This window comes from Mus pahari, chromosome 5 (assembly GCF_900095145.1).
Source record: "Mus pahari chromosome 5, PAHARI_EIJ_v1.1, whole genome shotgun sequence".
Classification (NCBI taxonomy): Eukaryota; Metazoa; Chordata; class Mammalia; order Rodentia; family Muridae; genus Mus; species Mus pahari.
The window spans coordinates 113,130,968-113,145,353 of NC_034594.1; the positions used below are offsets into that span (position 1 = coordinate 113,130,968).

General features: G+C 42.2%; 1 protein-coding gene across 1 annotated transcript in view; it reads left to right on the forward strand.

The window, feature by feature from the left end:
• The first annotated feature begins 6,049 nt into the window (after nt 1-6,049).
• Dennd1b (DENN domain containing 1B) overlaps nt 6,050-14,386 on the forward strand; it is a 204,527-nt gene continuing 196,190 nt past the window's right edge. Inside the window, exons 1-2 of the mRNA XM_021198568.2 lie at nt 6,050-6,156; nt 8,548-8,612. Of these exons, the coding sequence (XP_021054227.1) occupies nt 6,140-6,156; nt 8,548-8,612 (82 nt within the window). The 5' untranslated portion in view covers nt 6,050-6,139. The remainder of the gene's footprint in view (nt 6,157-8,547; nt 8,613-14,386) is intronic.

The window sequence follows — 14,386 nt, forward strand, 5'->3', positions numbered from 1 at the left end:
TATAATGCTTTCTAAATCCTACGTAAGCAGTGAGTGTTGTTTATAGTCTGCGTTTAAAAACTATCAGATGTCATCAACTAGCGAATGCTAGAGGCTCACTTGAAGCTTCCTTTTGTTTTGAATGAGCTAATGTCCCAGCCAGAGAGAAGGCGCATTCTTTATGAAGAAAATGGGTTTCAGAAATGGCTCTGTGGCATAGTGTGGACTAACTTCTCTTTCTGGGTGCCTCTGGTAGATGGGAAAGTACACTCTTCCATGCAGTTAATCTTAGGAATAAAATGTCCCTGAAGAGAGAGAACTTGCTTTATGGTGCCTGCTATATCCACAATCTACACCTCACCGGACTATGGAGGAATCAGCTAATACAATGGTCACAAAGAACTTGGCAACGGTAAAGGCAAATGTGGTAAAGCCTGTACTTCTGGTGCATGACATGATATGGTGACTCAAATATCAAGACAGAACATGCGCCTTTCTGCTTTCACAGATTAGAAGAGGTTTGCCAGTTGGCTTGCTCAAGAAGACCACTAGATTTAAAGCTTTACTTCCAATCCTACTATTAGGGTTTGCCACAAACATCCAGGCATGCATCACTTAAGGATTAATACCTGCTTATTCAAAGAAGAAGTACAACGTATTTGTACTGGAAATCAGAGGTAATGAGTGAATGAATCACATAGCAATCAATGACTTTATTTATGCCACCACAGGATAGGGATTAGCAGTGCTTATTGGGTAGATGTCTTGAGTGACTGCATTGAGGACACAGTGTAATTACTGCGCTCAGCACACACTGGGTTGACTGTTCCTGATACATAACTCTATCCATGAAGGAAGTGAAGGGAAGACTCAGGAAGTATCCATGTAGCAGGCTGAAAGTGCCATTTGTCCTCACCGATGCAAGAACACTGTTGTCACCTGAAGATGACAGGTGATGATCATCAGCTGAGTCATGGATCCTAAAGCTTCCTTCCCATTCTAGCCACGCCCAGCTGTCCCTGTTGGTCATCTCAAGAAGACAGCAAGAAAAGCACTCCATGGTGGACAGAGAATGGAGAAAGGTGTGTGAGACTGTGTCTTTTCACAAAGAAAATAAGTGTAATCCACATGGAATTAAGATTTTGGGCAGTTTCTTCTGCCTTCCCACAGAAAGGTACAGCAGTTTCCTCATTCTACCAGACACCAGACACCGGTAAGGAGGTGAGGTGATGTCCATACTTTTGGCACCCAAGAGAACCCCTGGTTTTAATTTTTATCTTGTCTGATTTGAGGTAGAAAGAAATGAGGGAGGGAGGGAGCCATCAAATCTGTTGGGATTGTCAGTCTCTTTAGTCTTCAAGGAACCTTGTGCTGTAGAGTTTTGTTTTTGCCCTGTTTATTTGACTGAGTTCTAATGGCTGGCATGCTGCATCTTCCCACACCCCTGAGCCCGTTGTGTATGGTTATACTTGTCATGTTTGTCTAGTGATTGCATTTTAGGAAAGCAGAACTTGGCAAGCGGGTATGTTCTTTGGAATGTTCTTTTAAATCAGGATTAGGGTTGTTTATAGAGGTTGCTGATTTTGTTGGATCACCAGTATCATATTAGACAGTCTCTTCTGAGTCCTTCCAGTAAATTCTAATGACCTTGCTCTTTGGATGTGATTACTCACTCTACTGAAGCATTCAGTGGGTGTGAGCAGGGCTGTCACACAAGGATGATGTTTTATTTATGTGGAGTATCTCGTGGGTGGGGTCAGGCACTTGCTTCCCATGCAGAGCGCAGGGTTACACAAACATTGGACTGCTTCTCGAAGTTCAAGAGAGACTTTTCAGAGTCCCTGAAGAAAATACAAGCCCTCTGATTATAATCTCCTGGTCCTGCTCTCCGGCCAATAGTCTCTGCCCTTCATTTCCAGGGCTGTTTGAGGTTTTCCAATGTCTGGCAGGCTGAGGAATGAAGATAAGCGTGAACTAGCAGAAGCTGGTCAGAGGTAAGATAATTTATTTTACAACTTGGGATACATTGTTTGGAGAAGAGGAAAGAAAGATGTTTCGTCACATGGTTTTTGATAATATTTTTATTAAGTGCTTAATGTAAAAATAAATATAATTCATCATTTGAAATTGATAACTACTTGCTTATGTTCAGGTTTGGTAATAAAAGTATCAAAATTTGTGGCATTTTTATCTACAAACTGGAAGGTGTCTTGGGATTTGACTTTTGAATCAACACAGAAAGTAGGTTCTTGGCAAAGACACTGCCCGTTCATTCTCCCTTCTGGCTTCTCTTTCCATAGTACACACATTTACCTTTAGATTCAAATGTTTGATACTACTGTAGACTAGGTAGGGAACACTAGAAGAATGTTTTCCTTGTTAACACTGTCTCAGTTAACATTAAAACTCAGGTTAAAACATTTAAAAAAATGAGACAGGGTCTTACCCTGTAGTCTGTCTGTCTCAAACTCATAGAGATCCACTTGTCTCTGCCTCCCCACTCTCAGGTTAGAAAGGCATGGGACAGCAAATCCAGTCAAGAAGAAATCATATTTGGAAGGATATTTTCTTAAGAAATTTGACTTGTTAGATATTTTGTTGAAAGACATTTTCTTCGTAATGAATGAAGATTAGAATGTTATTAATACATTTATCCTAAGAATAGTAAGAGGAAACCATGTAGAGTTAGATTCTAGGGCATGGCTGGTTGGAATGTGGCAGTGGCAGCCACAGTTGAGGGGCAGGGTGCCTCAAAATTTCGAGTCTAAGTTAGTAATTTGAAACCTTAAACTTCGAGATAAACTGATAAGCCCAGAGCCAGCGTGTGTCTAGTTAATGAACAGGGAGTCCATCACTTCCCAGCTTTAGGTTAGAGCAGAAGAGGAGGTCAGAAATGAAAACATGAAAAATGTCAATTTTTTAAAAAGCTGGGAAGGAATATAGAAAAGAAAAAAGATGAATGGGAAGCACATTCAATGGCAGAAATAAATACAATTTATCAACAGATATCATTGATACTTATTCTAAGAGCCAAGATGCTTGGACCGTATTATACCTAAAGCACCAGTCCTGGAATCATTTTCGAATTACCTTTGAGAGTCCCGTGTGCCTCTTTCATCTTCTCAGAAGGAAGGGACTGGGAAGGGGTTCTCCTGTATACTAATAACACGTCACTTCAAAGGCACCCGTGCTTATCTCTGTGGTTATCCATACTCTGAGAAACAGAGGAGCTGGATCACAAGGCCAACCATGCTTGCACCAGACTTGGGTTCTTCCACATCTCCAACAGGTAATAGCACCAGCCAGAGACCATTTGGGTGTAGCTTGAGGAAAATAGGCACAATCAGGTATTGAAGAAAAAGCTCAAACATAATGGTTTAGAAAGTTTCTTTGTAAAAAGAGCAAAAGAGATATACTACTACCAGGAAAACACTATTAAAAAACAAAACAAAACAAAACAAGACCTGAAACCAACCAACCAACCAACCAACCAAAACCGCAAACAACAACAACAAAGACCAAGCATTGGAGGTAAAAGAGTCATAACATCTGAGAAGTGGTTTGATTTACTAGGTAGGCTCAGTGCTCATAAATTAAAATATCTATTATAATAGAACCACAGACTATATAAAGCAAAAAAAAAAATAACAGAAGTATAAGTTGAAATAGATAGTCCTATGGACATGTTAGGGTATCTTAATTCACCTCTCCCACTATTAAATTGTGTCAAGGCTGAAACCAACTTAGTAATTGACATCACCACATTCATCATCACGATCATATTCTGAGACTACCACAGTCATGAGCTGAAGAATATATTTCACTTTTTTTCTCCTCTTCTTGTGCTGGGGATCAAACCAGAACCTTGTAGGTAGTGGGCAACTGCTCTACTACTAATCTATAGTCTGGTCCTGTTATGTGCTCCTTGCCAATACTATTATAATATCTTGTTCTTCAATTACTATGGTTCTAAAAATGTTATGGTCAAGTAGGAAATATTACTGCTGAAATATGATCTTGGGAAAATGTGACAACCAATTTGAAAATTTGCCTTCTATAAACTTCTCTACTAGTAATGTAGTTTTATACAAAGCAAATATTAGCCAAAATTTTGCCACTGATTTCAATAAACATACCACATTGACAGGTTTATTCCAACTTCTTTCTGCAGTAATTTTCGATATATAACGTATCTGTTTGTGTTTATTTATTAAGCTCAATAATATCTAACTCTTTATTGTAGTTGGCCTCAAATGTGATTGATTCAGAGTAAAAATATGGGGCATTTTGTCTTCATACTTTGTATAGCTTGAATAAATTACAATCTTAATGTTATAGAGTAACTGTTATTTTACATAATTCCAACAATAGCGGTAAAAACATTTGTTACTGTTTTCTCACCCTAGACTAAGTATTCATGGCACAGTCACCCTAGGCAGGATTGGTTTCTTTGGAGAAGAATTAATTATAATGAAAGGAGAAGCTCTCACATTTCAGGAACACTTGGGGCAGAAGTGTTTTTTAGTTACAGAATTCATTTCAAGTCTTTCGAGTAAGCTAACTTGTTAGTTAGGCAGCAAAAATCTTTATATATATAAACATGTTATAGTTGGTCCTATATTGTGAAACTGAAATTCACTGATTTCTCCAAATGTCTCACAAGAAGCATAGCAATTTTAAACTTGAACAGCACAGTCCTCATGTGATAGGCGAGTCATAATTCCCATTTTACAAATGTAGGAAGCGAGAAACTGAAGTTAATATCCCACGCCAAGACAAGCTGTGACAAAAACAGTATGCACTGATATAGCGCCTTTTTGTTTTTTTCAATTACATTGGGAGCTCAGTTTTTAAGTAAGAGGATTGTGGCTGTGGACTATGTCTTGCTATGTTGATGGAGCAAAGCCATTTTTGGCAGGAAAGTTTAAGATCAAATCTAGTCTTTATTTTCCAAGGCTCCCTGTCTGACTTTTATGTGTTGTGACTCATACCACATTCATACCACTTTGGTTTCCTCATTCTCATACTTTCTGTGTGGATGGATGCAGTCTGAAGCAACCCTTACTGCATGACAGTCACTCTAGTCTTGTCAAGGGGGAATGCTAGCTGGGAGAAAGCCTTCTCCAGTCCCTAGGGAGTCTGTGTGACTCTCCAGCCCTGGACAAGGTTTTGAACATCTACCATAAATCTTTCTAAATGTTATCTTAGTAGATCCTGCATTTGAGACAGCAGCAGACAAGGCAATAAGAAGCCACAGTAAGAATCAGCAACAGCTGAGCTTGGTTAGATTCCAACTTTGCTACTGCCCACTGCTTCCTTATCTCAGATCCAGTTCTTTGCTCTGGATTAAGGAACCTACCTATATATATATATAGCTCCGGTGTTGAAAACACCGAGCCAGTGTTTATCACAGTTTACAGAAACACATGCTCCGGAGTTCTGGAAATCAGGTTGCACCTCCTCCATCCTTCGTGGTGCCCTCTCAGCTCCCCTAGAACGACACTCTAGGGGGCCTGCCACTGTGTGTTCAAAAGTTAAGTCCCTGGCTGTGCGTCGGCGTCTGCAGCAGGAATGTGTTTCCCATATGTGCAGGCAACTGGAGCCTGCCCTTGAGCAGTTTGGCAGAGCTGGTTAGCAGGTGCACAAGTCTGAACATTCCCGAATCAGGAGGGGGCGGCTCTGGGTTTCCGAGAGAGAGAGAGAGAGAGCACTACCGGGGCCACGGGCAGGAGTGAGGCGGAAGCCGGAGCATCCACTCGAGCTCCCAATTTGCAATGAATGGGAGTCGTGATGTGGGAACCCCGGGGCAGAAGTGCTTTCCCAGGCCGGGGCCAGCAGGAGCCGGTGCCCAGGACAGCAGGAGGGCAGGTCCTGCCCGGGGCCCGCGCGGCCAGGTGCAGCCGCAGGGCGCGTCCCCGTGCGCCCCCTCCCCCTCCCCCTCCCGCCGACTTCCTGGTTCGCGGAAGGTGGCGGAGCCGCGGGCGGCCGGGTCGCGGGAACCGAGAGGCGGGGGCAGGGGCGGGGGCGGCGTCGCCGCGGTGCTGTCCCCGCGAGGCCGCGGAGGGCGCCGTGGGCCGGCCGCCGCTCGGAGCAGCGCGTCCCGGACGGCTTACGGGCGTGCGGGCGCGGGGCGACGGCGGCCCCGCAGCGACATGTGACCATGGACCGCAGGACCAGGTGAGCGGCGGCGGGGCCAGGCCTCCGCGGCCCCGGGTGCGGCCTGCCCGGTACGGCCGGCTGCGCGGAGGTCGGCGCTAGGCCGCAAAGCCTGCCCGTCTTCCCCGGCCGGGACGGCCGTGCGCCGCGGCGGACGGGCGGCTCTGCGAGCGGTGGTTAGGGAACCGCTCCCCCGGCGTTAGGATCGCCGTTGCTTCCTTTAGGGTGATTTTCCAGGGTGGCCCGGGTTGCTTTCTGATGCTTTCCCTTCGTTTAAAATGAAAGCCGTGTTTGTTTATGCAGCCGCTGTGTGTGTGTGTGCTGCCTGCAGAGTGGAATATACACTAAGGTGGCTCTTCACCATTGGCCATTTTACTTGTAGGGAGTAGGTAAAAAGCAATTTGAATAACGGTGGCGGCTCTGCTTGGAGGTGTCTTAGAGATGGGTATTTGCTGCTTTTTCTCTGGAAACTTTACTTTGGGAAGAAATCTCGTCTTCTTTGACCTCCCCCCTCCTCTTCCGTTCTACCTCACGGTGTGTTAGAGCCACAGTGAAAGGCCCTGTGGATTGCAGATGAAGTATAACCAAGTCAAGATTTATCTACCTAAGACAAATTACAAATATCTTATGAAAATAGAAATGTTACACATTTTAGAATATTTCCTTAATTTTTGACATCATAGAGGACAGGGTGATTAAAAAAACCCAACTTACTCTTTGGACAATTAATTTGTACTGTGAGGGAACTAAAAAAAAAAAGATGCCGTTTTATGCTCATGAAACAAGTTAATAGCGGGTAGGATGAGGAAATGGAGAAGTGGATATTTATAAATTAATTTGTATGGGTTGTCTTTCCCTCTAGTTCTAAAGAATGTCATGTAATATATATATATGTGTGTGTGTGTGTGTGTGTGTATATATATATATATATGTGTGTGTGTGTGTGTGTGTAAATATTTAAAATCAGTTTGTTTAGAAGTGAGAGGTCACATTAATATCTTAAAGAAAGTATGTATTAAACAAGCCAATGTACAAAGGCACTCAATAGAAGTAATTGAAATATACATCATCACTTTTTTGCATTGTGATGTCTTTTCCTTTAACAGCCCCCTGCCTCTCCCTCCCATTGTGGTCAAACCCAAGGCTTCAAGCATTCTAGGGCAGATACTGTGTACTGGTGAGCTACATCCCCAGACTTAATCTTATACCTTTTGATGGAAAGAGACTCTACAATACCGAATTTTTGTTTGCTTTGAGTATCTCAGTATATTTCAGTCTGCCTTTTGAAATGTAGCAAATAAATGGGCTAAGCAAGTAGTATAAAAAATTAGGAAGAAAAAAAACAAACTAGTACTTGTAAAGAAAGTGAGACAAACTTTCTGTTCTCTGTAGGGGGGGGGATTTAATGAGGAAGCCAGTGTCCAAATTCCTTAAAAATAATAGATATTAAGAAATTTTTTTTTTGTTTTTGTTTTTGTTTTTGTTTTTCAAGACAGGGTTTCTCTGTGTAGCCCTGGCTGTCTTGGAACTCACTCTGTAGCCCAGGCTGGCTTCGAACTCAGAAACCCACCTGCCTCTGCCTCCCAAGTGCTGGGATTAAAGGCATGCGCCACCACTGCCCGGCCAAGAAAATAATTTTTGTTAGGTTTTTATTACCTTGGAGTGTGTGAACAGCTTTCTACTTTGAGCATGCTCTAGTACAATAAAGATCTAAAGAAAGCCTGTGCACAGTATCCTATCTATAGAGAACATTTCTGTGAGTCTGGAATCAGGTTTTTATCCTCTGGAGAGAGCTGGCCAGCCCGTGTTAGATCTGTGACAGTGTGAGAAGATGCTTAAGGGTGTACTGGCTTTCCATTTTTAATTCAGGATGGGGAAGGTACTACTCTACGATGTTCTTTCCCACGTTGATTGGCCATTACTCTGAGGTGGGCAGGGTGCGCTACAGGTGAGAAAGCATTCCTACAGCTGGCACACTTTGCCCCCTGATTCACAACTCCAAAGTCTGAGCTATAACTCTTATCAAACTGATAAAACATTTTCATTTCTATTTCTGCTACCTACTCGGGGAGTATCATAGAGTCATAGAGTCCTGCTGAGGCAGGAATATGACTAGATTTAGAGTGGTGGTGTGCTCGGGAGGCAGAGGCAGGCAGATCTCTGAGTTTGAGGCCAGTTTGGTCTACAGAGTGAGTTCCAGGACAACAAAGGCAACACAGAGAAGCCCTGTCCCAAATAAACAGAAAAAAAAAAAAAGTCAGTAAATTATAGGGGTGAAATTTTCAGCATGGACAGGCTTAATTCTTAGTTCCACAAAAGTCAACATGTATAGGAACATCCTCGTATAGAAGCTTTATAGATAATGGCTATTTTCTGTGCAAAGTAAATATAACAAGATTCTCTTTATTTTAGGGAAAATCCAGAAAGAACTTTTGACTTGGTATTGAAAGTGAAGTGTCATGCTTCTGAAAATGAAGGTATGTGTGTTCCTTTACGCCTAACGTAATCCAGTGTGTCCAAACAAGTGTTACTACTGTGTTCTGCTGGAGCATGATAGTATCAGGAGCCGCCAGGTGTCTATTCCAGTATCTCAAGTTGCTAGTGATAAAAGAGAGGCTAGGCCTTTGCTCTGGGGTTGTAGAAATCAGGGATGCTATCTGTGCAGCTTGGATTTCAACCTGCAGCGCAGTTTTATTCCCTGTTGACAAAACTGCCCGTGTTCATGGTGGGAAGGGATGCTTATTTTCATTTTCTTTCATCTGTATTTGAAAAGTCAGCACCATTAAACAGAAAATAACACAAATTCTCCTGCTAGTACCAAAGGGACCTTCAGCAGTCCCTCCTGCTGTTTCTGGAGTGAAGTGTGTAGACTGAGTAGCCCCTTCGGTTGGGTTTAATTCTAGTTGCACAGCACTTGGGGAAGTAAAGATGGGTGGCATAATTTGGAAGGTTTTCATGGTCAGACCTATACAATCTTATGGAAAAGCAAATATTTACTTTTTAAAGTATTGTGACTTCTGTCCATCTTTCATCACTTTTGCTATAGCATCTGTATGTTTGGGAGTGGCGTATCCATCACAGAGAAGGGGCATCTCCTTTTGCTTATCTTGTGCATGGTATGTCTTCATGGTTGTGTGAAGTACAGGGCTCATTAGCAGGATACTTAGCCCCAAATAGCAAGGCCATTAAGTGTTTGTGAGAATCAGTTAACCATCCTGAGACCTGGGAGGAAAGTTTCTGACATTCTTAGGCCTAAGTCAGCAATTATATACTCTTAAGTAATTTGGCTCCGCACACCTTAAAATAGAGGAGCCCAGCCCAACCCAGCTGTGGTGAAATAGGCATGGCTAATTTTAGGTAGGAAATCACACACATTCTTGGCTCCAGAATGTGCTTCAGTTCTGGTCTGCTGGAACTACAGCTCTGCTCAGGTTTGCCTGCTAACAAGAACTCCTAAGGTTCTAAGGAGCCTCCTCCAATTAGAGAGATCATCTTCGTTGACCTCTATGTGGTAAGGTTTGTTTTCATGTGTTCTCCCCAGGCACAGCCATATCCTCTGTGCAGTTTGGGAATGTTACAGCAAACACACACACACACACATGTGTATTAGTTTTTCAAACCCTACTTAAGTTTATAGTGTATTGATGGTATGAGTTAGCCTTAAAAGAACTACCATGCTATTAACCTCAGGTGTGTGGAACAGTGCTTATCTAATATGTTATACAACAGGAGAAGTTCTTTCGGGAAGCATGGGCACTTTATCATTGTAAGTGTGTGTTCTTCAGGTCTTATAAAAGCAGTTTTATAAAAGTATGAAACTGCTTCCTATAACAGCTGGTTTGCGCATGTGTTAGAGAGTGAGCCCTTCGTGTAAGGGCGCTGCGGTTTTGTCCTTGCTTCCTCCCTCCGCTCCTTCTGCTTTTTACGACTGGTTATTCCAGTGTGCAGCTGTTGCTGACTTCTTTTATTGCCATCTTGCCTTGTGACTGCTGTAAAGTCAGTGCTTTCCAGAGACATCTTCATTCGTATTTTAGCAGTTTATATGGTCTGGCCAAGTTGGCCATCATAAATGGACAAGATAAACAATTTCAGCTTCTCCTCAAGCTGGTCAGTCCATTCTTTGTGTCTGTGATGTGTGCACACATTGGTGTCTATGTTCCTGTGTGTGAGTGCTAGCATACGTTTGCCATAGTGTCTGTGTAGAGGTCAGAGGAGAATTTCAAATGTTGGTCCTTCCCTTCACCTTGTTTGTGATGGGGTCTCTGTTGCTCACAGCTCCTGTGTATACCACCAGGCTAGCCGGCCTTGGGTTCTGGGGTGGCCTTGGGGAGGTTGTCTGTCTCCACCTCCTGTCTGTTTCCTCCTGGAGCTGGGATTACGGATGCCTACTACCTCACTGAACTTGAGTTATGGGAATCTGAACTTAGATCTTAACATACAGGAGGCAAGCTCTTTACCCACTGATCCAGGACTACCTCAAATCAACCCCTCCCCATCACCCAACTTGGACATTGTTAGAAATTGGACCTAGTACCACATGCATATTCTGTGAAACTCGGAACCACTGAGCTGGAGCCTCAGCTCCTAGTCCATTCTAGCTTTGCACTCGACAGCAGCTTCTAAAGACTTAGAACTTTTTTCTTCTTTTTTTCTGATACTGTTTCTCACTGACTACTGTAGATCAGGCTGGTCTCAAACTAGGGATCTTTGTACTTTAGTTTCCTGAGTGCTGGGAGTGGGGTGTGCCACTACACCTGGCTTAAAGACTTCCTTTAAAGCTATATTCAACCACATCAAAACATTACCTTTCCTCCTTCACTGATGCTTTAAATCATATAAACATAATGAATATTTTAGGTTCTATGAAGCTATAATCTTTTATGGCCTGAAAGGTCATGATATTCATAACTAAGTGGGCTCTAGACGTATGACTTTATGCCAGATTGGGAGATTGATGTGTCTATTATCTCTTATTAATTACCTTTGTATTAGTAAACATATTAAGGGAAATATGTGGAAATTCTTTGAAAAGTATTAGCATATTTCTTTTTTAACTGTCAATACTTGTCTGTTTTAACAAGACCCTGGGTTGTATTTTGGCTTGTTTGGAAGTTTGCTTTATCATTATGATCCACTTGGAGACTAAGCCATGTAAATTAGGCATTTGACAGTCTGCATAAGCGGAATGCCATTAGGTGAGTCATTAGCTCTTATTATGAAATTATAGTCCTATCATCTGAAGGGTTAGATACCTTGTGGTTTCTAGATGGCTATCAGCAGGCCTTGGAAGCCTGCTTTTTTGAATATGATTGCAGATGGAGGAGGAGGGGATCTTGGTTTTTATGACTCTTTAGAGCCAGAAATTTTCTTTGCTAAAATGCCTCAGAAACTGTCTTATTGAACCTCAGTGGCCAGAGTTGTCATGGCTATGACCATTGCTTAGGAGGACATCATTGACCCTGTAGGAATGGAGGGCTATGGTCAGGGTCATTGTGATTGGCCTGCTAATTAATTTGCAAGGAGTAGATATTAGGAGACTAGCTGAAGTATTCTTTGTAAAGGCTCGTTAAGAGCACCACTTTGTTCTTTTGATAGCTTATTTCATCAAATAGAAAATGTGACCTGGATAAACATTTTTACTCTTCATGCCAAAATATTTGATATTCTCATTCATTTTTCATCATATATATGGTCAAATATAAGATTAAAAATAAATTTTACTTCTCTTTATGTGAGTGTATGTGTGCACATATTGGTGCCTACAGTAGTCAGGAGAGGGTTGGGGATCCCCTGGGGCTGGAATTACAGGTGCTTGTCAGCCACTGGCCTGGGTACTACTGGAACTGACCTTGAGCCTGCAAGAGCGGCAAATGCTCTTAGTTGGGGACTCATTTCTCTGGTTCCCAGAGAGAAGTCACTAACTGTTTTGGTTCATTTGAACTATATCTTGACATACCGTCTCTTCATCTAGTCCATTGCTGTCTGTACTTGTTTCAAGGCATTTTATTCTTATTTCTGAACACAACACATTTTAGAGTACTGCAAAATAAGTTAGTTTTGCTTTGAGTCTCTACAGATTTGAAGCTTGCTCTGAGAGGAACTGATGATGGGTCTCCATTCTGCCCCGGTTAATCGAGTTGTTTCTGGTAATGTCTTCATGTTGGGTTTGGCCTCTGTTTTTCAAATGGAGACTTTCCTGGCAAGACAGTCTTCCAGTAGCTTGTATTCCAGAGCACAGTGCCACAGTTTATATCTTAATGCTGTTCTTGGTGGCTGTCCAAGCCTTTGCCACCCTTCTGCTCGCCCACTTTCCCACAAAGGCAGGGAAGTAGAGAGAGCAGAGACGGCCTTGCTGGAGTTCTAATAACAAAACTTCTGCTCCTCTGCTGACTGCACTTTCTCCAAAGAGAGTGGACATTTCACAGAAATGAAAACTAGCTTTTCCTTAGTCAAAGATGCCTTCTCTAAGGCTTTCTTTTTTGGCTTCAGGATTCTGCTTTCTCTGTGTCATGCCCTTCCATCCCTGTTGCTAACTGACTGTAAGAAGTAGCAGCGGTGGCAGCAGCTAATATTTGTGGAGTGTTTACTTGAAGTCAAGCACACGTCTGTAGATTAAAAAAATGTACGAGGTTCTTAAGTCTTACAGAAATCTTATGGGATAGGAAGTGCTTCTCTCTTGAAGAAATTAAAAGCCCAGGGAAATGAAGAAATTCGTCTACAGTAGTGTCCCCATGCTCTGAGTTTAATCACTGTCCCAGTGCTGTGGCCTGTTTTTATAATGTGAGGGCACAGAATATTAATGATATGTGCTACAGGTCATTTAAAACTCACTGTGTGTTTTCTGAAATAAATAAATTAATTATAATTCCTCTTAAAGCAATTACCAAACTTTTTCTGGTATAATTTTTTTATAGACTGAGAAGATTGGATCCCCTCTCTTCATTTATAAGACTTATGTCTTCAAATTAAATGCTTTTGATCTAACGCTTCTAGTTATTAGCAGTTTCAGACATATCCTTAGTAAACTTGGTTTACTTTACTTCTGTATTATCTGGATTGTCTCTCTGAGGATCACGCCCCTTTGCTACAGTTTTTACTTTGATGAGATCATCCAACTTGGTATTGAATCATCTACTTCTTAAATCTCTAACTCACGTTAATAGTTTGACAGCATCCATTTTCTTAAATCAGAATCTTAAGTTGAATAATTTTTAGTTTCCCCTGTGTCGTATGTAAAAAGGCATTTATTAGCCTGCATTTCACTATTTTTTTCTCAATAGTGTGATGATATAGTTTACTGAATATAGCATTTTGGGACTTACTGCGTTCATAAAGAGTTTAATATAGTCATGTATAGCTATAGAGGTAGCTTGATTAAGTGTCTGTTTACCTTCCAGTAAATTCTCCGTGAGCTACATTAGTTATTTTCCTAAGAGAAAGCTCACCACAGACTCTGCCATCCTGAGTGAATACAGGCTGAACAAGTGTATCAGTTGGATATAGGCTAGGCTAGTGCTAGTGCTGGCCATCGGACCAGCGCATGCTGAGTCAGTTAATTCAGAGACCTACTTGCAGAAGTTATTTTAAACAACAGCTGTGCTTGTAGAGTAGTTTTAAATACAAACTGGCATGATACTACAGGAGCATTAGTGAAGGAAGTAAGTAAGGAAGGAAGGAAGGAAGGAAGGAAGATAGATGCAAACAAATGGCTGCTCTTGGGTTTCGGCACCAAGTGAAAAAAAGAATTAAAAAAGGAAAGGAACTATGGCTATTCCTAGGTGTGGTGGAGGAGTAAGTTTATTGTAGGTATGTGCGAGAGCATAGTTAGAGAAGTGCATTTAGAGTGGTAGAGTCCAGGGTGTGTCTGACCAGACTGAGCTGTACCACATGGGGAGAGAGGGGAACTAGTCCAACAGCCAGGAGGCCCAAAGGTACCAAGAGAGCAGGTAACAAAAATGGTTGTATTATATAGGGAAGGGCAGTCCCTTCTACTTACTGAAAAGTTCAGGGTATGGGTAGGGTATACCAGCCAGGAGGACCCTGTAACTGGTTGGGACTGAAGAAAGCAGAGACAATCTGGAGTCAGCCTCCACTTTGTTCCAGGTTTGAAGCCTAACAGAAATATATATGTATATAGAGTGGGCATTGCAGTATCTCCTGCATTCCCGCACTCTATTATATAGTGAGACCATATCTCAAAGTCAGTCTCTCTCTCTCTCTCTCTCTCTCTCTCTCTCTCTCTCTCTCTCTC